Source organism: Cryptomeria japonica, chromosome 2 (assembly GCF_030272615.1).
Source record: "Cryptomeria japonica chromosome 2, Sugi_1.0, whole genome shotgun sequence".
Lineage (NCBI taxonomy): Eukaryota > Viridiplantae > Streptophyta > Pinopsida > Cupressales > Cupressaceae > Cryptomeria > Cryptomeria japonica.
Genome location: NC_081406.1, coordinates 660,478,438 through 660,505,664, shown reverse-complemented (window position 1 = coordinate 660,505,664; position 27,227 = coordinate 660,478,438). Strand labels below are relative to the sequence as shown.

Here is a 27,227-nt window from a genome sequence, read left to right as displayed (position 1 = left end):
TGTAAAATATTTTTTTGGTCAGGTAAACTTCTTGAGAAGATGCATACCTAATTTCCCTGAAATCACTAAAAATATAGTGGACATGGTAAAGGAAGGACAAGGTTTCAAATGGAATGATAATGGTAAGTTGAGCATTTGAAGAAATTAAGGCACCCATTGTGAACACTCTCATTTTGGTTCATCCAGATTTTGGTAGAGATTTCATCCTCTATTGTTATGTATCTAACCATACTTTGGTTGTCATTTTATTGCAAAAGAATGATCAAGATATAGAAGCCCCAATTACCTTTGTGATCTGGAATGATGTTTTGTATAAGAGTGGTCCTGACAGTACCTTCCTAACATGTGTGGATAAAGAACAACAATATAAGCTCTTAAAAACATTTTATGATGAAAAATGTGGTCATTTATCTTCAACATTGATATCATTAAAGATCTTAAGCCTATGTTATTATTAGCCTAAAGTGTTTGAATATGTATACCAATGGGTCGCAAAGTGTGAAAAATGCAATTTGTTCACTGGAAGACCTCAATTGGCAGCTTTACCCCTCAAACTAGTAATCATTGAGGAACCTTTTCAACAATGAGGTCTATAATTTATAGGGTCATTCAATCAAACTTCAAATGTTGGGCATACCCATATTTTATACTTAACAAAAAAATTATTTGGATTAAGAGATTGTGTTCAATGTTGGTCTAGAGGTAGGAGCCATTATAGTTCATTATGATAGTTAGATTATATCATAGCTATGGTTTACTGAATAATACATTTAGTTTCTTTAAAGTTTGAAGTTTTTTTCTAAAAAGAGATTTCTCCATGTACACTAGTGTTATGATATATATTATTTATTTAATGTTTAAAACTATTTTTACTTTTTATAATTTTTAAAAGATTGAAATTTACACAACACTCTCCTTGGAATATTATTGTAAGAAGCATTTCTAAGTACCATTCTTCCTTTCCAAGGTTTCTTCTAAGAACACCCTCATAACTTTAGCTAATATCAATGACCATGAGAATTTTTCCACTATTTTGACCTTTAACAATCCTTGATTTTTCCTATGAACTATTTTGACATCATGATTAACTTCTAGGATAATGGAGCAATAGTTTTGAGCCCTAACAAAATTATCCTTTGCAATGCAAAGGACCTCTCATTATACTTGATGATAATAAATACATATCAGATGCCTTTAAGTACCAAAACATGAAAATAATAATGCAAATGTGTACCATATTGACCCATGGTAGGAATGATATGGAAAAGAGTCAACAAAATTCAAATTTTATTATTTGTAATTTAAGGGTCAATTCTACATGGTGTGTGATCATATATGTGTTGTTGGATTGACATAAGACAAGGGAATGCTAATATCAATGGGGGTATGAGTGTGTAGAAATGATAAATGTTAAATGCATGGGAATAGGTGTAAATGCAAATTAGATATGATAGAATGTATGCTAATGAGTCTAACTAAATATGGGTAGTGAATTGAAGGATGTACTTAACTAAAAACTAGAACATCACACACATACACAGAGATATGTGTGTATGTGTATATACATATATGTGTGTTTGTATATACATACACATACAAACACACAAAAATACTCATTCCATAAAAAATGAGGCCAAACCCAAATAAAAATTAATATAGATATTCAAATATCACTATTATACAACTCAATAATTTTAAGGTGATTTATTTATCTTTACTTGAATATTTTTTTATTATAAGATTCTTTGTTTATGTGAGTATGATCTACTCCATTATACCTTTATAATAATGAAACATTCTAATCTACTTTTAAATAATATACAATAAATTTATTGTGACCACACATCCAAAATTGTGAAGTTGTAATATAGATAAGAAATGATTCTTTACTACTACATTTAATAAAAATCTAAGAACAATGATTGTCTAAGATATACAAAATATTATATTTATGTAATCTTAAATAATAATTTAAATTTTTAAAAAAAAATCAGAACACATATAAATAAAAGTATATTTTTTTATTTTTAATAATAATAATATTTTTTATTAGAATAAGAAAAAAGAAATTACAAAGACCAATTGAGAAACAACACTTTTAATCAAAATATTTTATTTTTTTTCTTTCAAATTTACAAAAGCTTTAACTACTTTAACAACAAAGATCTTCAAGAAACATTATAAATATACAGCTCACGACCATATTCGAAAGTAGTTGCGAATAAAGCTGTATTGTAGCCTTTAAAGATCTTCTTGCACCCGTACCGACAGACAAGGAAAGACAAACTAATTCTTAACCTACTATTGTACGCACCAGAAACTCGACTCAATAAGATCGAGTCTCCACCATTAATATTTTAACGGTCATCTCTGTAATTCAGTATTTGGAAAAGCTGAAGCATGTAAAGCCAAGTCAAAATTACTTCAAAGTAAAGAGTTGCCCTGTGGCTCTTAATGTATATATATACACATTTGAATTCTGTCATTTGAATTTGAATTCTCTCTAATATAAAGTAAAAAAAAAAAAATTACTATCATAAATCATAGAATATGATTTCAAATATTGATGCAAAACTTTCACATATCCTGAATTCTGTAATTCTATCTTTTTAATATAAAGTAATTGATGAGTAGTTCCAATTTAAAAAATTACTATCATAAATCATAGAATATGATTCCAAATATTGATGCAAAACTTCCACACATCCTGAATTCTGTAATTCTATCTTTTTAATACAAAGTAATTGATGAGTAGTTCCAATTTCTCAATAAACTTTTAGTATACTAAGAACCAGCTGTAAAGGCCAATGTGAGGAGAAGAATAGGATATCCTAACCCATTCTGGCAAGCACCTGGATTGCGATAGGGCGGCCCATGGGAGTCTCCACTTCCATAACCCGCTTACACGCAACATCCACAACCATAACCCTTCTCTCCCCCTCTTCGCCTCCAACTATCCCGCATATCTTCCCTCGCGAACCCGCCAACTGTGACACACCGATCAACCGCTCGCTCTCCACAACGCTCACCCACGACTCCTCCTCCTCATCGTAGGCCTTCAGCCTTCCACTTCCGCCCGATTCATTAACAGAATAGAAGCGCCCATCCATTCCCACACAGGGTCCGTCCCAGCCGCCCAGAAGAGCAGGGCTCATCTTAGACCAGACTCGGCGAGAGGGATCATAAACCGCCCCGTCCTTGATCATCACGCCCTTCCCACTCACCATATGAAGACTGCCCCCAACGCCCACAGCGCTGATTGCCTCACCGCTAAACTTAGACGACCCCAACGCCTCTGCGGTGCCCCAAGCATCTGCCTCCACGTCATAAATCTCCGCCGACTTGGAAATCGCCATGTCCCATTCCGGGCCACACCCGCTGGCCACATAGACCTTGTTATCCTCCGCCGTGCCGCACACGCACCACTTTCGCGGCACGCGGAACGGCGCCCCGCTCCTCCACCGCCGCTCCTCGGCCTCGAAAATAAGCGGGCGGTCGAGAGCAGGGTGCGTGCGAGCCCCTCCGACGGCTTTGGAGCCGGCCAGTAGTATCAGTCTACCGGGCGTGCTAACGCACTGTACTGTATGGAAACGGCCTACAATGTGCTCAGGGCTGCCGAGATAAAAGGCTATGTCGTTCTGCATGGGCGGGAGTTGGTGCCATTTAAGGGCGAGAGGATCGTATGCGAACCAGCAGAGTGTGCCGTCGTCTGTGCGGAGGAACGCATAGAGCCAATCGAATGTTGGCATTCCTAGGCTTGAACGAAGGCGCTGGAAATAGTGGGAGGTGTAGAGCAGGTCCTGCCAGGCTGGAGATACCCCCCACAGTGATGTGAGGGGCACCCTTGCAAGACACTGCACGGTCAAGTGCCAGGGTAGCCCCGGCAGGAGATCTTCATTTTCTCTCATCCTTAGTCTCGCTAGGTAACCGATTTCCCTCTTTGGAGGCTGCAGCTTTTACTTTAATTGCATTGCTGATGTCTGCAATGTCTCTTTTGGTGTATTATTAGGTATCCTATTCTCACGCAGGTAACTAATTTTGGATGGACATTATCGGGCTTTAATGGTGTTTGACATTAAAGATATGATGCTGAGCTCACCCACTCACACCGACTCACGTGTTTACAAATATCCGTGCCAGCAATTGAAATATCACGGCGTAAATGCAAGGTATTTTAGTTTGACGGTTTGGGGCCTGTTTTTTAGGTTCTAGGATAAGATGGCCTACATATTAAGCGTGGCCTAAATTTGACTTCTTTAAGTATGTGCTTCTAGATTTAACCAGCAGGATTTTGTTTGTCATAATTCTTCTTTCTAGTTGTTTGTCACGATTTTTCTAGTTGTTTATATTTATATTTAGAAATCAATATAAATATATTATAAAGAGAAATACAAGCTCTTGGAGATTTGAGTAATTGAGAGTGGAAAGAGGAAATAAATTAGAAAGGATAAGCTTGCATCTATAATTATGATGGGATAATGAATTTTATTATTTAAATGATTAATACATTGTGACAAGAGAATGAAAACAAAGATCTGATATTGAATAAAAAAATTAGGATATTATGACAAAAGCGTTCTAAGACTTAGGATTCATGAAATGAAACACTACTTAGCCTAGCTATGAGACAAGGCTACCTATTGACCTTATCTAATTAGTGTGACCTTGTTTGTGATTGATATGACCTCTTGCAATGAGTTCACCTCTTCTGTGTACCCAGTCATTGAATAATTAGTTTCGTTGAAAACTACAATGTGTCTTGTAATAGGAAAAACAAGGTCATCAACTTCTTTGCTAATAGTTCAAACCCATTAACAGTAAAAATAAAAACACAAACCAAATAATGTGAATGCTTATTCAACTAATGAAAATTAGACTAAGTTAAGACTATGATTGAGATATGATGTAATCTTGACTAAAATGCTCTAAATGTTGATGCAAGATGTCACTAATCAATTATCCTAAATGACCTAGGAGATGTCCTTAAATCCATGATTCTGGACACAACTTAGCAAATAATTGATGACATAATGGATAACTTCTAAAAAAAGTTAACATTGAAAGTGGGAAACTTGAATTACAAATTTGGTGGATTAGAACATGGTGCAATCTAATCAAAGGGAAAGGATCACACCCACGGTATAATCTTGAGTAAGGGTATGTTATAAGGAGAGATTTGTCCAAACCATTCAAAGTTGAAATGGTGGTTCGTTAATGGGATCACATTTAGGGATGATTATTACAACAAATGAACTAAATTAAGGGCTAGGGATGGTTAGTGCACCAAATGAGCTCAAATAAGTGCTAAGACCATGCATTTATAAAATCTATGCACAAAGGTGTAAAATGAGTGAGTGAATATCTTGATGTTATATTCTTAGATATTAATTCTCCTTTCTCCTTTTGCCTTTTTCTTTTTTCGTTTATTTTAATTTCTTTTGCTTATTTCGTATCCCTTTGTTTTGAACCTCAGGTTAACCTCTCCTTTCTCCTCTTCTCTTTTGTCTAGATCTGATCTATTTATGTCTCCTAGCTCTCTACTATCCTATGATGGATCACATCTGAAATGTTGATACAAAAACTAACACCAATCTAATCTAAAAATTTAACATTGATTAAATAAAATAATTCAAAAATGATTATTTTTAAATATAAATATTTAAAATATCTATACTAATTACTAGCATTTTGTTAAAGTATTTATTAATATAGAATACAAATAAGAATATATAATAAATTAAATAACTAATTTTTTGACAATTTAATTTTCAGCCATTTTCACGCCAAATATTTTGATCGTCATTTCATTTCCAATTGACCTCACCAGTGCTCACTAAACTTCCATTTGACATCTGTGGCGACATGATTGGACAGGGCAATCTAGAGTTTGGCTTGGTAAAACTCGGTCGTCAACAGGCGTGTTTGTATTGAATGTAGTAGTTACATGTCTTGGCCCACACTATCTTTTTCTGCGCAGAAACCATGAGAGAGAGAGAGGGAGATTTGAGATTGTTAATTTTAGGATTCTATTGGCACTCAAAAAGCTGATCACGGACACGTTGAGAAAGTAGTTGGATTCTGTGCGACCTTAAATGTTCTTGACTCTCTCTGTCCACGAAGAAAGGGATAAAACTGGAATGACAATGAGAGACAAAATTGATGGTGAATTGATAAGAACCACACGAATCAGTCTTTTACTTTAGGGCACAGAATATGATTTCTCAAAGATCATTTTATAACCCCGAGGCATTGAATAACATATCTTTGAAAAGGTCCCCTACATGAATTACATGAGAATGCGTGCAGACGTCCATGCCTTACAGCAAATAGGAGCCGTCAGTCAGTCTTTACTTAATCAACGTGCAACTTGATAACGAGGGCAATCCCGGCCGTCATTCATCGTAATCTGGTTCTCTGACACAATTAAGAATCCTCTACAAATTTCAGTTTTGTGCTGCTCTGGTCAAAGAAAGTGGTTTGAATCGAAGTTTTATCTGAGAAAAAGATACTCGTAGCTCTTGTTCAGTGTTTCTTTCTCTCTCATTTGATTTTTTCAACCGATGGGGTGCTCCGATCTTCTGCTAGTTGCGAACATGTGTATTTAGGTTGGTTAAGAGGGTAAGGTTAGTTGGATTGTTAGGATTCACGGCTATCTAGTTTTATTTTAGGGTTGATTTGTATTTATTCAGTCAAATTTGTATGTAGGTTGTTTTTGGATTTTATTTAATAAGTATTTTTCATAAATATTTTGGATTATGTTATGTGATTCATCATCAAGATGGTAGAGAATATTTATTTTTCTTCTGTTTTCTATTATCCTATGATGGATAAGAGAGTGTGATCCAAAACGTTGATGCAAAAAACACTCACATAATCTACCAACATTGGGTCAAATTTGTCTAGGATTTAAAATAATTTTAAGGTTGAAGTGTTGTTTTTCGCTAAAAAAATATTTTCGCACGATAAAGATCTTTTTATTTAATAAGAATTGATCCCGAGTGGCTTCTTTGTGATCCATGTGTTAAAGTACCCTGTGAGACACCAATGATGTGTTGGAATGTGAAGTCAATTAAGACTTTGCTTCCATATGTGTCATACAAGTTGTCTTCAATTTGGAACTTGCTCTTGTATGTGTCATACATGTAGTTGTGTGAGTCGTACTTACTATATTTAGTAAGTTGTCTCCAACTAGGACTCTGCAACTCGGTTGTGTTGACTTAGTAAATTATTAGGTGATTCATAGGGGAATCAAGTTGGACTCTATATGTGTCAACCTTGTAGACGATTGAGAGCCACATATAGGCTTAGTCAATAATATGACTATAGTGGTGGCATTCGAAGAGTTAGAGGTGGCAAATTTGAGAACTTAATTATTGCATTAAGTTTCTCAAATTTGTATATATATAGAGTAGCTCTTCCTCCTTTGAAAAGAAGGCCTAAATGGCTTTGAGATTGTTGTAACTTTGTAATTCCTGAGAATCAATATTAAAGACAAAATTTGCCTGTGGTTTTTAACTAGTATATTTTTACCAAGTTTTTCCACGTAAATCTGTGGGTTATGTGCTATTGTTCTTCTTTGCAAATTTTTTGCACTTGTTATTTTTCTCGCAATTGGTATCAGAGCATAGGTTATTTGTGTATAAGTTGTTTGTTTTTAGAAGTGAGCAATGACTGGAAATAGTGTTACAAGATTTGAGGTACCTAAGTTTGATGATTTGAGTTTTTCTCTATGGAAGCTTAAGATTCAAGCTTTGTTGGTGAAGGATGGATGTTATAGAGCTCTTAAAGGAGTATCATCAAAACCTGCAAATATGAGCACGGGAGATTCGAATACCATGGATAGCATGGCTAGAGCAACAATCCAGTTATCTCTAGCAAATTCAATTCTGTTCAATGTTGCAAAGGAGAAATTTCCTCATGATTTGTGGAATAAGCTTGCAAAGTTGTATGAGATGAAGTCATTAGTGTAGACACCTAAGATAGTCCTATCTAATTAAATAAATATTTTTTATTTATTTAATTATTTAAGCCTAATTCTTCTATTAATTAAATATATATTTATTTATTTAATTAATTCATTAATCTTCTTTTAAGCCTTTCCTCATTTAAATAAATATATTTATTTATTTAAATTGTCCTTTTCCTAAATTAAATAAATATTTTATTATTTAATTGATCCCACTTCTTCTATTAATTAAATAAATCTTTATTTATTTAATTAATTCATTACGCTTTTCTACCCATGACACATGTCATTCATCTCTTAATTCCTACACTACCTACCCTCTCATTATTTTCTTATTTCCTCTACCTACCTTTTAATCTTAGCCGACCATCTATCTTTTACACCTCCTAATCTTATCCCTCCATTTCCTATAGTGTCTTATATATATAAGAGGATGATTCTTTCATTAACAATCCTCCCAAACGTTTTTATCAATCTTATGCAATCAAGCCTTCTTGCGATCAAGCTATCAACCACATTTTCGTTCTTTGTTGAGCTCTTGTGTACACATAAAATATGAGAGCAAATATATCAAGCAAGATCAGTGGAGATAGGAAGAATGGAGATTCAAACCCTAATGGACATGTGATGGTATAATCTTTGTGATTTTGTTGATTTACATTGTCTTAGGTAATCTTCATATGTTATGGTGGATCTTTGTTGTTGTTAGGCTAGGGTTTTGTAGTTGAATTCATTTAGTCTTTCAATATCATTGTTTTCATTGTCCACTTTTCATCATACATAATTAGCAAACAATTTTTTTCTAAGGAGACAGTTGTATAATTTGAGGATGCGTGACAATTCATTTGTCACAGATCATCTGAACGATTTCAACACACTGACAAGCAAATTGGCTTCAGTGGGTGTGAAAATCGATGAAGAAGATAAGGTATCAATATTACTTTTCTCCTTGCCAAGTAGATGGGATCAGTTGGTTATGGCTCTCAGTAATTCAACACCGAGTGGAAAGCTAGTCTTTGAGGGTGTGGTGGTTGCTTCAATCTCTGAAGTTTCAAGGCAGAAGACATCTCAAGGATCTTCTTCTAATGAAGCCCTTGTTGCAAGAGGCAGAACTCAGGAAAGAGCAAATACTGAGCCTAGACAAAACAGGTCCAAATCAAAGGGGTGAAAAAGGGTGAAATGTTGGAACTATGGCAACAATGGACATGTCAAGAAGGATTGCAAGCTACCAAAAACAACCAAGGAGAATCCTAGTACACCTACATTTGAGGAAAACACTGCTGAAGTTCAGACACCATTGGAAGATGGAGAGGTATTAACTGTTAATTTGAGAAGTTCTTTACTTCATGTTTGGATTCTTGATTCTAGTGCTTCCTTTCATATGACACCACATAGAGACTGGTTTACTACTTATCAGTCTTGTGATGGTGGTATGGTCTACATAGGAAATGACAACCCATGTGAAGTTGTTGGTGAAGGAGAGGTAAACATCAAGATGTTTGATGGAGTGGTTAGAACTATTCAGCATGTTAGGAATGTACTTGGTTTAAAGCAAAATTTACTTTCACTTGGACTGTTTGATGAATAAGGTTATAGATTCAGTGGTGAAAATAGTTGTCTCAAGGTAACAAAGGAAGTTTTGGTTGTTCTAAAGGGAGAGAAGGTTGGAATTCTCTATAGATTAGTTGGACAAACTAACATTGGAGAGGCTGTTGTGGTATCTAATGTAGAGATGGACTCATTATCAACCTAGCATCAAAGGCTAGGCCATATGAGTGAACGAGGTCTCAAGGTGCACAATCTAAAGATTTAAGTTTTTGTGAACATTGTTTGTTTGGAAAACAAAACAGACTGGGTTTTTCTAGAAGTACTACTAGAAGCAAAGATGGATTAAATATAATTCATTCAGATACTTGGGAAGCTCCTATAACATCTATTGGAGGTTCATCATATTTTGTTTCATTTATAGATGATTATTCCTGTAAGGTGTGGATTTATCTTCTCAAGAAGAAATCAGAAGTGCTTTCTTGTTTTAAGAGGTTTAGAGCTCTGGCAGAGAATCAAAAAGGTAAGACAATGAAATGTCTTAGAACTGATAATGGAGGTTAGTTTTGTTCAGCAAAATTTAATCAATTTTGCAGTGAGCATGGAATTGCAAGGCAGTTGATGGTTCCTAGGACACCACAATAAAATCGTATTGCTGAACACATGAACCATACAATCATGGAGCGAGCTAGATGCATGTTAAGTACTGTTGGTTTGGAGTAGAAATTTTGGAGTGAGGCTATAAATACAGCTTGTTTCCTGATCAATAGATCTCCCACTACTGCTCTTGATAATAGAATTTCAGAAGAAATATGGAAAGGTAAACCAGTTGATTACTCATTCCTTCATATTTTTGGTTGCAATGCTTATGTACAAATTCCCAAAGTGAATAGAAATAAGCTAAACAAGAAGTCCACAAAATTTATTTTGCTTGGCTATGTAGAAGGTACAAAGGAGTATAGATTGTCTGATACTGTTTCCCACAAGATTATTGTTAGTCGAGATGTGTATTTTAATGAAAATTTAATGCAAAGAGGTAAAGAACAGCAAGGTATGGAAGTTATTCCAGTAGAGGTTGAAAAATGTGATGATCATCTAGATGTGCTTGATGAAGAACAACCAAATGCAGAGCAACTAGATGAAGATCAACCAGAAGAACAACAACTAGTTGAGCCACGGTGTGAATCTTCACCTATTTTAAGAAGATCCAGTAGAGTAACCAAACCACTTGTAAGGTATTCTCTTACTTGTAATTCTGCTTATGCATTACTTACTAATGTTGGTGAGCTAGTTCATATCAGGAGGCTTGTGAAGCTGAATGTGCAAGCAAATGGAGAGTTGCTATGGAAGAGGATATGGAATCTCTGCATAGGAACAAAACATGGGAGCTTGTGCCATTTCCTAATGGGATAAAAGCTATTGGGAACAAGTGGGTCTTCAAGTTGAAGAGAGATTTAAATGATAATTTGGAGAGATATAAAGCTCGGTTGGTGGCCAATGGGTATGCATAGAAATATGGTATTGTACGGTTATTTTTTCACCTGTTGTATGGTTAAGTATTGTTAGAGTTGTTTTAGCTCTTGTTGTTAGTCTTGATTTGGAGTTATAATAGTTAGATGTAAAAACATCTTTCTTGCATGGTGATCTCTCTTAGGAGATTTATATGCAACAACCAGAAGGTTTTGAGGAAAGAGGCAATGAGAATCTTGTTTGTAGGTTGAGAAAATCATTGTATGGTTTAAAACAGGCGCTAAGGTGTTGGTACAAGCAGTTTGATTCCTTCATGTTGAGTTTGGGTTTTAGTAGATGTGAGGGTGATCATTGTGCCTATTTTCAAAGGTATGATGATGGTAGTTTTATTATTCTACTACTATATGTTGATGATATGTTCATAGCAAGTCCCAACATGTATAAAATCATCCATTTGAAAACTCGGCTTGCTAGGGAGTTTGAGATGAAGGACTTAGGCAGTGCAAATCATATTCTTGGAGAGAGGATACATAGAGATAGAAACAACAGAAAATTATGGTTGTCACATAAAACTTATGTGGAGAAGGTTTTGCAGCGCTTCAATATGCAAAAAGCACAACCAGTTTGTACTCCATTTCCTGTTCATATTAAATTGTCTTCTGAACAGTGCCCTAACACAGAAGCAGAGAAGACACAAATGTCTCATGTACCATACTCATCAGCAGTAGGAAGCCTTATGTTCACCATGGTGTGCACCAAACTAGACATTGTACAAGCAGTGGGAGTTGTTATTAGGTACATGGTGAATTCTGGTACTGATCATTGGACAACTGTGAAGGGGATTCTCAGATATTTGAGAGGCACTTCAGATGCTGTTATCTATTACAGTGGGAGTAGTCTTCAAGTTAATGGGTATGTGGATGCAGATTTTGGTGGAGACGGGGATAAGAGAAATTCTACAACAGGTTGTGTTTTCTCTTTATCTGGAGGTGTTGTTAGTTGAGTGTCGAAATTGCAGGCAGTGGTGGCATTGTCTACTACTGAGGTAGAATATATGGCAGCAACACAGGCTAGCAAGGAGACGATTTGGCTTCATAGACTTTTGGGTGAATTGCAAGTGAAGAAAGATAACATGGTACTGCATTGTGACAATCAAAGTGTTTTACACTTGGCACGAAAATCAGCTTACCATTTCAGAACAAAGCATAAGAATAGAAGTATGTTCATTGTTTCTAGGTTTTGTGTGAATAACATTGTCCAGAAGGTGTTGTCATCTTTTTTGACTCTTGAGTCCAAGCAAGGGAAACAGACCCATGAGATTGTTTATCAGAATTATGGTCTCCTCAACCATAACTATCTAAAATTGGTCACTATATTTTCTTTTTTCCTTACTCAATGACCACAAATGGGAATAAATGTGTCATGACAAAAATTCAAAGATGGACTAGCATAGGATTATTGTGTTGTGTTAGGGGAGGGCGACCAATATATTTCGTCCCTTGACCTAAACCACAACTTAATGAAACTCAAACCAATGGTAATGGTACCTTGAGATTGAGAAAAAGAATATCCAAAAGGAAGTTGGTTTATCTCAATTCGTACCCCCCAAGATGGTTATGTGTCTAGATGTTGGTATAGTGGTAGTATTGACTAAGTTTTAGTCTAAATCTATTGTTGTTATTGAATAATTTGAGTCTTCATAGAGGCTCAATAAATTTAAGGGGCTCAATAATTAGTCCTTCCAAGTATCATTCATATAACATACTCCTTATTTTATGTATTGCCTATGATTAAATTTAAAAAAAAATTCATAGGAAGAGTCTCACAAGTATGGTATCTTGGAATAATATTTAGACATAAAATATGGAGTATGATAGACATTGCAAGTAAACATGCATACAAAATGTGGAAGTAAGTAAGGCATGGAAATTGTTGTCAATAAAAAGAGATGATTATTGCACATTTATTAGATAAAGTCAAAACCAAATTATTTTTGCATGCCCACGGCCATTGCATGGAATTTTTTTGGTTTCTTTGAAATCCAAACTGAGTTTTTTTTTGTGGCATAAATGTAAAGAAACACTCAAGATTAGATTTCAAAGAAGAAAAATATTTATAATCAAGTGACAAGGCATTTTTGAATTGCAATTTTGAAACTCATTTCCCAAAATATTGTAGTATTACTAATAAATTCAAACTTCAAAAGATTAAATAATGACATTTCCAAAACCTAAGAATTCCAAAATGTACTTAAAATTAAATGATCGTCAAAAAATTACCTGAACTGTCAATCCTCACTATACTATCAAATCTTTCCCACTAAATTCGATCAATAAAGGTCTATATCTATGTAATATTTTGCATAGAAATTATAAAACTTATACTCGATTATTGCTAACATGTTCCGAAAAGAAATTGATAGAATAGAAAGGTTTTCTAGCAAACAATGTGACCAGTAATAGAAAGACAAAGAGAAAAATAGAATGGGTTTTTTGTTAAGCATATTTGTCTTGTGTAAATAGAATTCAAATTTGAACCATTATCCAATCTATGATTTATCTAGAAACTTTCCTTCAATAATTGTAGTTGTTAGGAATGTTGCCAATTAGAGTCGTAGCTTTAACAACTTAAAAAGATGCATTAGGCTATGATTGCTATTGACTAAATGATCTATTAGCACATTAATTTTGGAAGTTACCATTCGCAAGCTAAAAAAAACATAAATCCTTATCCTTATTAGTTCCTTAGAGTTTTGGTAATCATTTTTATTTTTGAAAACTTTAAAATCTGCTCTATGTTCGTGTTTTTTGAAACTTTAAAATATTTCTTCAAAATAGAAACTTGCATTTAAAAACTTTGACAACATCCATTCATTATGCACAATGGAATGCATCTTATCTTTGACTTTTCATTCAAATGACACGGATAAAACTAACATAAAAATGCATATGACCATATAAAAATTAAATTCAAATAAATTAATTCATAGCAATTATAAATGTTGGTGCCTCTGATTATGCTCTAGCGGGGTCCTTACTGCTTGATCTTTCTTTCGATGGTCCCAATGACAATATTGCTAGTATTGTGGTTTGTCGCAAACAGAAGGGGAAGTCTTCTACCCTCCCCCAAACCCCTCCTTGTCAAGGTTTGCGTGTCTCTCCCCTTCCTTGAGTGGGGTTCTCAGTTGTTGCTGGTTTGACAGAATTTTCTTTTGACCTATCTGACTGTCTTTTTTCAGGGATTGTTCCCCTATTATGTTGTTCTCTTACTGCCTTCGGACTGTTATATTAGCACCCTTATTCTTATTGCTTTCTTAATCAAAAACAATTATAAATAATATATAATAAAATATATCAAATTCAGTATAAACAAACATTAAAATTAGTATTTATACTAACATATTAAATATCCTAAACTAAATATTAAAATAATACACTGAAAAAAAATCCAAATTCTATTAAAAACAAAAAGACAAAGCAGCTTCTTCCTCTTCAATTATAATTAATATACCACATTCCATTAACATGCACATGTATTGGAATGAAGAGCAATTTTATGCATTCCACACCTTGATCAACTAAATCGTCCATACCTGTGCTAATAATCCCATGTTTTCTTTTCTTTTTGGAGGTTTTTATCTGACAAAACAACACGAGGAACGATCTCCAATCCCACTCATACATCGAATGTGGACCTCAGATGCCTTTTCTCTTAGACTATTATGATCTCCAATGTCCATGACCCCAAAAACTGAATCTGAACCTCACCCACAAATACCAAGATAAGTAGTTGCATATCCAGTATGATACTACCCAATAATAGCACAAGATTTGAATAAATTAACAACTTTTTTAGGGTTCCAAATTTAGAGGTCATGAGTCAGAACGGTCAGAGAAAGTTGAACGGCGGCAAGATTATTGGTATTTCATGTCTATAAATATGAAACATATTATGTTTCTTCTCTCAAAGTAAATTCATTTAGCAAGTTTAATTTTCTCTGCTTGTTTGGTGGAAGGTGAGAATAGGAGTTATAAGCAATAGAGAAAGCATAAGTTATTTGGCATATAGAGAGAATGGAAGAGGCTTCTGCTCATATATGGTTGTACAGGCGTTCGTTCAGGAAAAGGCTGGAGATCATTGCAGATGAAGGCATTAATGAAGATTTGGTGACCATTTTTCCCAAGGTTTCTGAGCTTCACATACAAAGTGAGATTAAGAATGGATGTAGGCGTGCGTATTCTCAATGAATTGTTGTATTTATTGTTTGGGTTTCTACGTGAAAGAAATTTGTCACAAGGTGGAGAGAATTGAACTGTGAAACTGTATAAATGTAATATGAATATATCTAATGTTTCTACTAGCATTAAGAGGATAGTGAGAAATGCAATATGAATGATGACAAGGTCCCTGCAGCCTGAAATCAATATGAAAGATGTTATTTTGCTATATGGTCAGTTTTAAAATGTTCATTGAATCCCATTTCTGTTAACCTGATTTAAAAGATGTGCTCTTACTGTATGGTCACTTTTTAGAATGGTCACTGAATCCTATTTTTGTTAACCTAATTATTTTGTCACTGAATCCCATATTTGTTAACATGATTTTTTTTAAGGTTGGTAAAGGGGTGCAGGGTTTTTGAGTGTTTTGGTGCATGGGCAATAAGACCAATCAATTTGATTCTACTTGTGATTCCAAAATTTAAAAATAAAATTAGTTAGTTGAAACACCTATGGTGAAAATTATATATATATATATATATATATATATATATATATATATATATATATATATATATATATATATATATATATATATATATATATATATATATTGTTTTAATTAATTTATGTTTTTTTTAATTTAATTTGAATTTTGATTGGTTCCATTTGTATTTATTTTTAGGTTTCTAAATTTTATTTACATTTATCTATTTATAATCTTGAATCAAATTTAAGTATGGAATTGATTTAGGTTAGTTTAATGATTTGTAGATTTGAATCTAGTTTTCAACTTTTCAATTTTAAATCTTTAGATTGTATGTTTCCCTCCATTTCACTTTTAGAAGTTAATTTGAATTGTGAAACATTTGAGTTGCATGATATGGTGTTGCATTTAAGACAAACTTTAATTCATTTATGTCATTGCATGTCTGGCAAGGAAACTCTATTATTCACCACATTATATTTAGAGCATTGACATATGCATAGTATATTAAGCATATGAAATGAATGATGTCTTCAATCATTGTACCAAGCCTTTAAATCGGTATTGAAGAGTCCAACAAAAGAAGAAGTATCTTAATCATTTGCAAACTCTCTTGTAGACACCAAAGTTTTTATGTATGTTATAGGGATCAAAGCAAGCAATTTTTAAACCTAATATTCAAATAAAATTATGCTTGCAATTATAATTCAAATATGTCCACCTATGTGTTTTTTACACTTGTTTAATATATTTTCTAGCTGTAGAAGTGACTTGTTCATTGGTAGACATTTTTTTATAGAATTTGATGCAGTTGAATGTTGTGTCCTAATTTTCTAATGTAGTCTTCAATTAACCAAGAATATTTGGTAGAGCCAAATCAATGTTAGTCCAAGAGGTAACTGTTAGATTTGCAATTAAGTGATAAAATGTCTACGACCTAATGTACTAATAAGGGGGTTGAGAAAGAAGACTAGTTCCTTCCATGCATGCTCACGAGGATGGATAAGTATAGGTGGATGAATGGACAGAGGCTTATATGTGATATCAACTAGGGCCTAGTGCCAATTGGGCTAGTTGACTCTTGATTGAGGAGTTGGCAACCAATTAGTCGCTTCCCTTTAATAAATAACAGAAAAAAATGGGCAATTGTAGATAGCCCCGAAGAACTATGTTTCCTTCCACCTAGAAATACTTGGGTGGGCGGGAGGAAATAGCTGATACAATAAACTATTTAATAAATAATTCTAGAATCAAAATAGTAAAATAGAGCTCTTTTCAAGCAATACAACACACACACAAAAAAAAAAAAAATGTCACTCTTCATGATTAATAATGGGAGGTGAATACTACATATTTAGGTAGATGTGAGACAAATATATCTAATAGGTGAAGTAACTTGAATAATGTAACATATATACGTAAAAGTGAGCTTATTAATAGAATAGATCATACCTGTAACTATGCAATGTGCTTAAAGACTACGTCAAGCAATAACAAAGCCACCACACATTAAACAACATATCAAATCTAGAAAATATTAGTCAACTATGAATGTTTTACACTTTTAAACCTATAAATCAAAACCCCACCACCTAACAAAAAATAGTAAGCTTTTCCATTGACGACACCGCAGATCCGATCACACCGTTGTATCAAGCCAACTTGTAAGTTGTGGACCCACTGATCAATGCAAAAAGGGTGTAAAGTTCCTCGACCAATAGATATACCACAAAGAAGTACAGCGCTATCAGCAAACACAAATCGGGCCAAAATGAAGCCGCCGTGAATGAGAAGCAAAAAGATATGACATCGACTAAAGAAAAAAGGGTCAATCACGCAAGGCACCGACCGCCAAAAAAGAACACGCTTGCAAACAATAGTACACAGCTAGCAAAAAAGTGATAAATCTCGCTGCTATAATAAAATGGTGCCAAGGAAATGATCACTACACACTCTGCAGAAGTGTACATAAAAGAACCCAACCAGCTACAGACCTCACGATATTGAGGATAAATAGACTTGAAAAAAATGATCGGGTTTTAATTTGATTTGCAATGCAAAGAAGATTACAAGAATATTTGTTCCATCATACAATAATTTGTGTCCCAAAATAAAAGACACAGGTAAGGTAAGGAAAGGTAAGGTAAGGAAAGGTAAGGTAAGGTAAGGTAAGGTAAAAGTGATGAAAAAAAGAAAATTCGTATTTGTACAATCTTTTTAGACAGTCAAAAAAAATTTTTAGAAATAATATTATATAGGGGAAAGGATCTAGTAGTTGAGCGTGTTCCAATTCTTGTGATAGAAGTTGTTGATTTAATAATTTCATATTTGTTGATTTAATGTCTAAATTTTGTACAACATTGCACCAATAGTTGTATGATAAGTACCAATAATTGAATTAAATATACTATTTGTTGTGAAAAGTAACAAATCATGTGATGCCACATCAACTGCACAAGTATTGGGGCCCTTTTGCACACCCATTGGTCTCACTTTTTTGGGGGGTTGTTTTGGACACCTTGGCAAAAAGCATACTGATGTGGCATCATATTTGATGATGTGGCCTTGGAACCTTAGTTATAAGTAGGGGACTTGCCAAGTAAGCTGTTGTAAAAAAATAGGAGTGATTTGAGATTTCCACGTAGGATTTTGAGAAGCGCGAAGTTAGGGTGCACAACTACCAGGTCCTTTCCCATAGTCAATTTTTTTTGGATTAGTCTCTTGAATGCAATGGTGATGCTTGTTTCGCTTCAAACTATACCAAACAATCGCTCAATGTCAAAGCACACTTCTCAAGAGGAGGAGTCTTCAAATTTGGAGTTCTAATACCATGTTAGAGTATTTGGTGACTTTTCAAAACCCCCAATACCTCTGAAGACTAAAACAACTTCGACAAGAAAGAATGGCAAAAAAGCATTACTTCAATAATGCAAGATTGATGAATATTGATAATGGACATGAGAATGTACATAATATGCCTTGCATATAAATGAAAGTTGAAATGAAGGATTAGATAAGATATTAACATGTGTCATAATCCTATGCAATGAGACATAAAGTTATATCCTATCAACCACATAAGGTGGATAACTAATAATTTGATAAGTCCACTAAAAGTGGGTATATTCCTAAAGTGGTCACAAAGTAAACTTAAGTAGCATGTCTAGGTAAAGGCTTTACTAAGTACAATACTCAATTACATCAACAAATAAAATATCAATCCATATATGTGAGTCAAGTAAAGTAGGCTACCAAAAATTTGTCAATACAAATTAACATCAACTCAATGTTGAAGAAAAATTTACCTAAATTTGACTCTAGAAAGAAAGGGAGTTAAAGAAAGTTTGTAAATTATCATGTGGAATCATGGGATTAAATCAAGTGTGAACATGGAATATGAAATATACATATCCTAAATGGAAAAAAATATCTTAGTCCTAAGAAAATAATTTAGTAAACCCAAGTCAATCATCAAATATATGACATGTAGGGTACAATAGAGGATGAAGAGCTCCTCATGATTGGTAAGTCTTGAACATTAAAAACTAGGAATAACAAAAGACATATCCTATCACAAGATATAGACTTTTATATTATAATAGAATCAATATAATCTAATGAAGATCTTTAAAGTAGATTTAGAGCACAACTCTTATTCTTGTATCATCTTTAGAAATTGAGTCAAATATCACTATTATACAAATCAATAATTTTAAAGTGATTTATTTATCTTTACTTTGAATAATTATTTATTTTAAGATTCTTTGTTTATGTGCGTATGATCTACTCCTTACACCTTTATACCTTTAGAATAATGAAACATCCTAATCTACTTTCAAACACTATACAATAAATTTGTTGGGACCACACATCCAAAATTGTTAAGTTGTAATATACATAAGAAATGATTCTTTACTATTACATTTAATAAAAATCTAAGAACAATAATTGTTCAAGGTATACAAAATATTATATTTATGTAATCCTTAATAATTAAATTTTTTTATAAAATTCAGAAAACTTATCAATAATAGTATATATTTTTCTTTTTCATAATAATAATATTTTCTTATTAGAATAAGAAAAAAGAATTACAAAGACCAACTGAAAAACAACATTTCTAATCAAAATATTTTTTTATTATTTTTCAAATTTACAAAAGATTTGACTACAAAGATCTTCAAGAAACATTATAAATGTACAACTCACGAGTATATTCGAAACTACTTTGATTAAAGTTTGTATTGTAGCCTTTAACGTCAACCTGCATATAAAGATCTTCTTCAGACAGCCAACGAAAGAGAAACCAATTCTTAACCTACTCTTGTACCCACTAGAAGCTCCACTCAATACGATCGAGTCTCCACCATTAATTTTTTAACGGCTCCTCTCGCTTTTCTGATTCTGTTGTAATTCAGTATTTGGAAAAGCTGAAGCATGCAAAGCCAAAAATACAATAAAAAACACTTCATCATTGCTGGCGACACTTATGGTCAAAATTACTTCGAGGAAAGAGTTGCTAGGTATGGTTCTTAATGTATATATATACCTATAAACACATTTGCATTCCCACTCTCTAAAGGGAAGAGACAAGTGAATCGACACTAAGTATAATCTATGCGGAATTCATCTAATTAAACTGACTTCTCCAATTCAGTCCTTTTTAATACAAGATCATAAGCAATCGTAACTTTTTAACAGGATTTTTGCTCAGTCAAAAAACAGCTGTCAAGATGTTGATATGAAGAGAAAATTAGGATATCCTAACCCATTCTGGCAAGCACCTGGATTGCAACGGGGAGGCCAATGGGAGTCTCCACTTCCATAACCCGCTTACACACAACGTCCACAACCATAATCCTTTTCTCCCCCTCTTCGCCTCAATTTATCCCGCATATCTTCCCTCGCGAACCCACCAACTGTGACACCCCGCTCAACAGCTCACTCTCCACAACGGTCACCCACCACGACTCCTCCGAAACGTAGGCCTTCAGCCTTCCACTTCCGCCCGATTCATTAATAGAATAGAACCGCCCACCCATTCCAACGCAGGGCCCGTCCCAGCCACCCAGAAGAGCAGGGCTCATCTTAAGACCAAACCCGACGAGAGGGATCATAAACCGCCCCGTCCTTGATCATTACGCCCTTCCCACTCACCATATGAAGACTGCCCCCAACGCCCACAGCGCTGATTGCCTCACCACTAAACTTAGACGATCCCAGCGCCTCTGCAGGGCCCCACGCATCTGCCTCCACGTCATATATCTCCGCCGACTTGGAAACTGCCATGTCCCATTCCAGGCCACACCCGCTGGCCACATAGACCTTGTTATCGTCCGCCGTGCCGCACACGCACCACTTCCGTGGCACGCGGAACGGCGCCCCGCGCCTCCACTGCCGCTCCTCGGCCTCGAAAATAAGCGGACGGTCGAGGGCAGGGTGCGTGCGCGCGCCCTCCGACGGCTTTGGAGCCCGCCAGTAGTATCAGTCTCACGGGCGTGCTAACGCACTGTACTGTATGGAAGCGGCCTACAATGTGCCCGGGACTACCGAGATAGAAGGTTATGTCGTTGGGCATGGGCGGGAGGCGGTGCCATTTTAGGGCGAGAGGATCGTATGCGAACCAGCAGAGTGTGCCGTCGTCTGTGCGGAGGAGCGCATAGAGCCAATCGAATGTTGGCATTCCTAGGCTTGAACGAAGGCGCTGGAAATACTGGTAGGTGTAGATCAGGTCCTGCCAGGATGGAGATACCCCCCACAGTGCTGTGAGGGAAACCCTTGCAAGGCACTGCACGGCCAAGTACCAGGGTAGCCCCGGCAGGAGATCTTCGTTTTCTCTCATCCCCTCGCTAACAGATTTTTCCCTCTTTTTTGTAAATGCCAAAGGAGGGTTGCAGCTTTTACATTTTATGGAATCACCGATGACTGTAATATCCCTTTTGGTGTATTATTGGGTATCCTATTCTCACACAGGTAAGTAATTTTGGATGGACATTATCGGGCTTTAATGGCGTTTGACATTAAAGAGATGATGCTGAGCTCACCGGGTCACACCGAATCACGCGCTTACAAATATCTGTGCCAGCGATTGGAATTCCCGTTTTAAGTGTTTCGTAACACGGTGTAAATGCGCTGCCCTGTTTTTAGGTTTTTGGATAAAATGGCCTATATTTTAAAGGTGACCAATATTTTGTGATCCAATTTCCATTTGACATCTGTGGCGATATGATTGGAGCTGGCAATCTAAGGTTTGGCTTGGCCAAATTCGGTCGTCGACAGCCGTGTTTGTATTGAATGTCTTGGCCCACATGACCTTTTTCCGCGCAGAAACCATGGGAGGGAGATTTGAGATTGTTACTTTTAGGATTCTATTGGGACTACAAACCCTGATCACGGACAAGTTGAGAAAGTAGTTGGATTCTATTGTGACCTTAATTGGTAATTACGCTAGCTGTCCACGAAGAAAGGGATAAAACTGGAATGAGAATGAGAGACAAAATTGATGGTGAATTGATAAGAACCACACGAATCAGTCTATCACTTTAGGGCATTGAATAACATTATATCTTTGAAAAGGTCCCCTACATGAATGACGTGACAACGCGTGCAGACGTCCATGCTTAACAGCAAACAGGATCCGTCAGTCAGCCTTTACTTAATCTACGTGCAACTTGATAACGAAGGCAATCCCGACCGTCATTCATCGTAATCTGGTCTTCTGTGACAATTAAGAATCCTCTTTACACATTTCATTTTTGTGCTACTCTAGTCAAAGAAAGTGGTTTGAATCGAAGTTTTTTCTGAGAAAAACATAGACGTAGCTCTTGTTCAGTGTTTCTTTTTCTCTCATTTGTTGTTTTCAACTGATCGGGTGCGTCGACCGTCGCCTAGTTGCAACATGTGTATTTAGGTTGTATTTAGGTTGGTTAAGAAGGTCAAGTTGCAACATGTGTATTTAGGTTGGGTAAGAAGGTCAGGTTGGTTGGATAGTTGGGATTCGCGGCTATCTGTTCTTTTGAACTAGAGAGTGTTTTGAATATAGCTTTATTTTAAGATTGAATTGTATTTATTGAGTCAAGATTTCATTGTGAGTATTTTTTCATCAATGTTTCATATCACATATCATGATTCATCATCAAAATGATAGAGAGCATTTTATTTTTCATATGTTCTTTATAATCCTGATGATGGATCATAGAGTGTGATCCGAAACGTTGACACAAAAAACACTCACAATCAAAACCAAAAGCAACATACATTCAGTCTCATGGATTGTGAAAATCTATTAGCATTGGGTCAAAATTGTTTGGGATTCAAAATAATTTTAAGATTAAAGAGTTATTTATTTCACTAAATTTATATAAATTAGAATTTGGTCTTATTTTTGTATGCAACTTAAGATCTTTTTATAGGATAAGAGTTGATCCTTGGTGGCTTCTTTGTGATCCATGTGTTGATATATCTTATGAGACAACAATGGTGAACAATAGGTTAAGGTTCACTTTGATAGGAATTTGAACTCTCCGACACCACAAAAATTTTCTTAGAAGTCTTGTATGTTCACTAGAATTTGGTAATTTACTACCGCATGAGAAGATATTCGTTTATCTAATAAACCGGGAATTGGTTGATTAGTGTTTTTAAGTAGACTCTAAGTCAACTTTTGCAACAAGATTGGGAGATATCTTAGAATCAATCTTCATTGTTAACAATCCAAACAAGAAGGTTAGAATAGCACATAAAACTCAAAATGACAAAGAAAGGAACATTTTAATCCAATTTCTATGCCAAATATAATCTACCCAAAGTTTTTTGGGCCCTCACAATGTGTTTAGTTTTGATCTTAAACTCAATTTTAAATATTTTATAAATTGAAGATTTATGTGTTGCCATGGCATCATGTACTCAAGTTTCCAATGTCGCATTGTTAATGGTAGTGTATGTTGGTTCCCCAAATGGCGTTCACAATGCAAGAGGCAGAAACCAAGTTGATTCTTCAAATTGTCTATGGAAAAGCCAACTCCAACTATCAATATCTTCAAGAAGATGGACCAACTATGACAAGGATTCTGCAAATCCTTCTACACTTTGGGCTTTGCAAGACCCGAGAGGGTGATCCCTTGGTGATCATGTAATCTTTACACCATACTCACAATTTTCACCAAAACTAAGCAGATAATCTCATATAAAGGCTCAACAAAGAGGGAGAATGCTCAAGAATGACGAATTATTTAGTGATCCTCAACCTATTGGAGCATGAGATGTCTTCAATAAATAGTAACGTACGTGAAATGAAAATATATTCTGATATTCAGCAAATTATAGCAAGTTGTCGGTGAGTTTGAACACAAAACTGACATTAAAGTCAGTTACAAGCTATGATCAGTGCCTTACTCCATTGGGTACCTGAATTTACAAGATGTAAAATGAAAATGTGACATACTTTTATCTAATAGCATAGGATCTAAGATAATATTGCCTTACATCTAATCTGCAACCCCAACCCAAACTACTTATCGAAATCCCTGCATAAGCCCTACCACTCTGCAATTCCACTCAAGCATTTAATCGACCCCTTAGATTGAAGCATGAATAGGAAATACATGCACCACAGCAATGCAACAAATGAAAAACCCTTGATTCTACTCATTCAAAATATGATATAATTATACACTAGAGAAATGGATTTGAATTATATTTTATTGACTTGATCAACTATCTTTTGCCACCAAACAATTTACATATAACTCCTTCAATAACCCGCACAAAACTTGACACTAAATGCTTTTCATTGCTATGTAAATGACTTTACAATTTGCTCATCTTCACCTAGACTCGTGACCTTGAATTCCCTTTTATAGAAACAAGGGAGCAAATTTAGAACCTTGAACCAACAATTTAGAACAAAGTTTTGGAACCAAATTTTTGAACCTCTGTCTCATGGCCTTGAATTCCCTTTTATAGAAACAAGGGATCAAACAAGCTTCTGGCCAGAGGAGATACCTGTCACAATCCCATAGGACCACTTGTGATTCTGTTACAAAAATATTCCTTACAATTTCCCAAAAAACTGTCCACACTAGCATTCATGATGAGGTAGAACTAAAATTTCTAACTGCATTTTGTTAGAAACAAAAACTCCTTGAGTCGTGCCATTATCACCCTTGACTCCTCCAAATGGACCGTGAGATGCGTCATTTTGTCCTACAAAGCATTTCCCTTCCCAGAAAGGAAACTAGAGCCCGACAAGAAGTAAATTTGTCCTCAAACTAGAGGAGGAGCTTCATACTTCATGCCCAGGCTCAATGAAAGTGGAAAAACAGCTCATAGAGGAACATAATAAGAGGAGAAAGGGTCACAACATCCATGTCATTGCAAAGCTGACTGGTTACTGCCCCCAACCCAACCTTGTCCTTCTCCTATTCCTCTGTGGGACCCTTCCTAAAACCCCATGCCAACTAGTGGCAAGGGAGAAGTAGAGGATGTGTCATGAGGGCCTCCTTCAGATGAGAATTAAATTTCAAGCCTCCACTGACTATCATCCCAACTTTCAAGGCTCCACCGACTATAAGCATACTCACTCAGAAAAGGGGACTTCCATCCGGTATCATAGAGTTCACAGTAACTCCTTGCACAATATTGCTCAAACATCATCCTTATCTAGATAATGAAACCTATTAAGAAAATAACAAGGTCTCTGTTCTTTTCTACCCACTGAACCACCACCTTGTTGTATTTATAATCAAAAGTCACTTCATTTGGCAGTGGTCATTCATGTAAAAAATCATCATTCTGATGCTTTCTACTCATCCCGCTAGCTATGGACTCGAGAAGTCATGTCTATCAAATCAAGGAAACCATCACATTTAAGTTATCAATCCACTACCTTCTGTCAAGGCTCACCTTACGTAAATGATTTTGTTCTGATCATATTGTTCCTTGACTGCATAATTTCTGCTTCAATAATCTCTTTTTTGAACACTGAGTCATTATCTTTTGGGGTCAGTGCAAGAAGATGAGTCCACATTTTGGCCAAAAAGTGGAAGTGTTTTCCCTGATTTTCAGATTTTGTCTCATTTGAGCTTAAATTTTGAAACACTTAGAGATTGAATCTTGGAAAAAGTCAGTAATATAAAAGATATCCCTCTGAGTGTGCTTTCCAAATATGTAATTTATTTTAATACCCACATAATAAAAAATAACTTTTTGAATGGAGTTCTGAAAACTATGTTTTAAAAATGCATGTTTTAGGACCATACCATGCATGTGTACGACCCACACTTTTTGACACAATTAAAATTATTTTCTCAAACTATTTTGGGAAATGGTTTGTAACACACTGAAGATTGATGAGCATATTTTTTTGTATTTTTTTTTCTAATATTTTTTTTTAATTAATTTTTTAATGGCCGTAATTATCTTTTTAAAAATTTGATGTGTACGACCCACATAATTTGATGTAAACTTAACATTTTTTTATTTTTATTTTTTTAAATACAAAATAATTTTGTGTAGATTGATGACATATAATTTTTTTTCCAAAATTCTTTAAAATAAAAAAGTTATTAAATTAACAAAATTAGTTAATATTTCAAATTTATGGACCCGATTTAGTATAAATTAAATGAAAAATAGTTAAAATAATCAATTTTAAAATAAATCTACATATTTAGAATCTAGACAGTATAATCTGAAATGGGTTTTAATTTCATATAAAAATTCTCTGATTAGAGGCCCGTAAACTATTTCTGAAGTTCATATTTGTGCTTTCATTCATGGAGATTTGAATTTGCAAGTCCATGTCTCAGGTGTGGCCATCCCAGGCCTATCCCGAGCCAAGTGGCGGGTTGTGGAATCAACTTCCACAAAACGAGCCCCTGTTTTCAAACAAGGGCGGCTTGTGGAAAAAAAAGGAAAAATGCGATTTAGAAACGAGGGCCCGTTTTGTTTAAAAGAGGGCCCCTGTTTTAGAACAAAACAAGGGCCCATTTTTTTTTGCTTCGGACCCCCGTTACCTTTCGTCTTGGGAGCCCGAAGCATAAACGAGCCCCCTTTTTTGAAAATGGGCCCTCGTTTATAAGAGCGCATTTTCCAACGCGTGGACTTCCGTGAATTTGTGACTCATTACCTTGCACTTGCCCTTTGAATTCTTCTTAAAGATAGTTCCTTGATTTTACCTTACTGTGAGAATCCCTAACAACACACATGCTTTGATCTTGTTGACAGGTCCCTAATCATTTTATTTCCAACTTAGAAATCATCCCAATCCTTTTATGCCTTTGAAACTTTGACTTCTCGCTATCGTGGCAATGAAATTTGCTGAGATGGCATCTTTGGAACTATCAACTTTTCTTGCTAATTCGACTCATCTCAACAAACAACTTTTAGAATAGGTCTTATGAAAATTAGTCGGCGTCCATGCGTCTCGACTTGTCTTCATTCATCCCATGTCGACAAGCTTACATCTTGTCTACCTTTATTTTCCCATGCGGGTGATAAGCAAACGACTTCAATCACCCTTTCAAAATACGTTCTGAATTTC

General features: G+C 35.2%; 1 protein-coding gene and 1 non-coding gene across 2 annotated transcripts; both read right to left on the bottom strand.

The window, feature by feature from the left end:
- Positions 1–2,687: 2,687 nt before the first annotated feature.
- Positions 2,688–4,023, bottom strand: LOC131061355 (F-box/kelch-repeat protein SKIP25-like). Its single transcript, XM_057995005.2, has one exon. It carries the CDS (start codon positions 3,906–3,908, stop codon positions 2,832–2,834), a length of 1,077 nt encoding a protein of 358 aa, XP_057850988.1. The 5' UTR covers positions 3,909–4,023; the 3' UTR covers positions 2,688–2,831.
- A 15,834-nt stretch (positions 4,024–19,857) lies between these two features.
- LOC131061679 (F-box/kelch-repeat protein SKIP25) lies at positions 19,858–20,986 on the bottom strand. The gene is made up of 2 exons (XR_009371606.1): positions 20,470–20,986; positions 19,858–20,115 (listed from the first exon to the last, which is right to left on the bottom strand). It is a non-coding gene; the product is annotated as an F-box/kelch-repeat protein SKIP25 (transcript).
- Positions 20,987–27,227: the final 6,241 nt, after the last annotated feature.

Excerpts from the sequence above, each read along its gene's own strand:
- LOC131061355 (XM_057995005.2), bottom strand. The coding sequence starts at position 3,908 with ATGAGAGAAAATGAAGATCTCCTGCCGGGGCTACCCTGGCACTTGACC.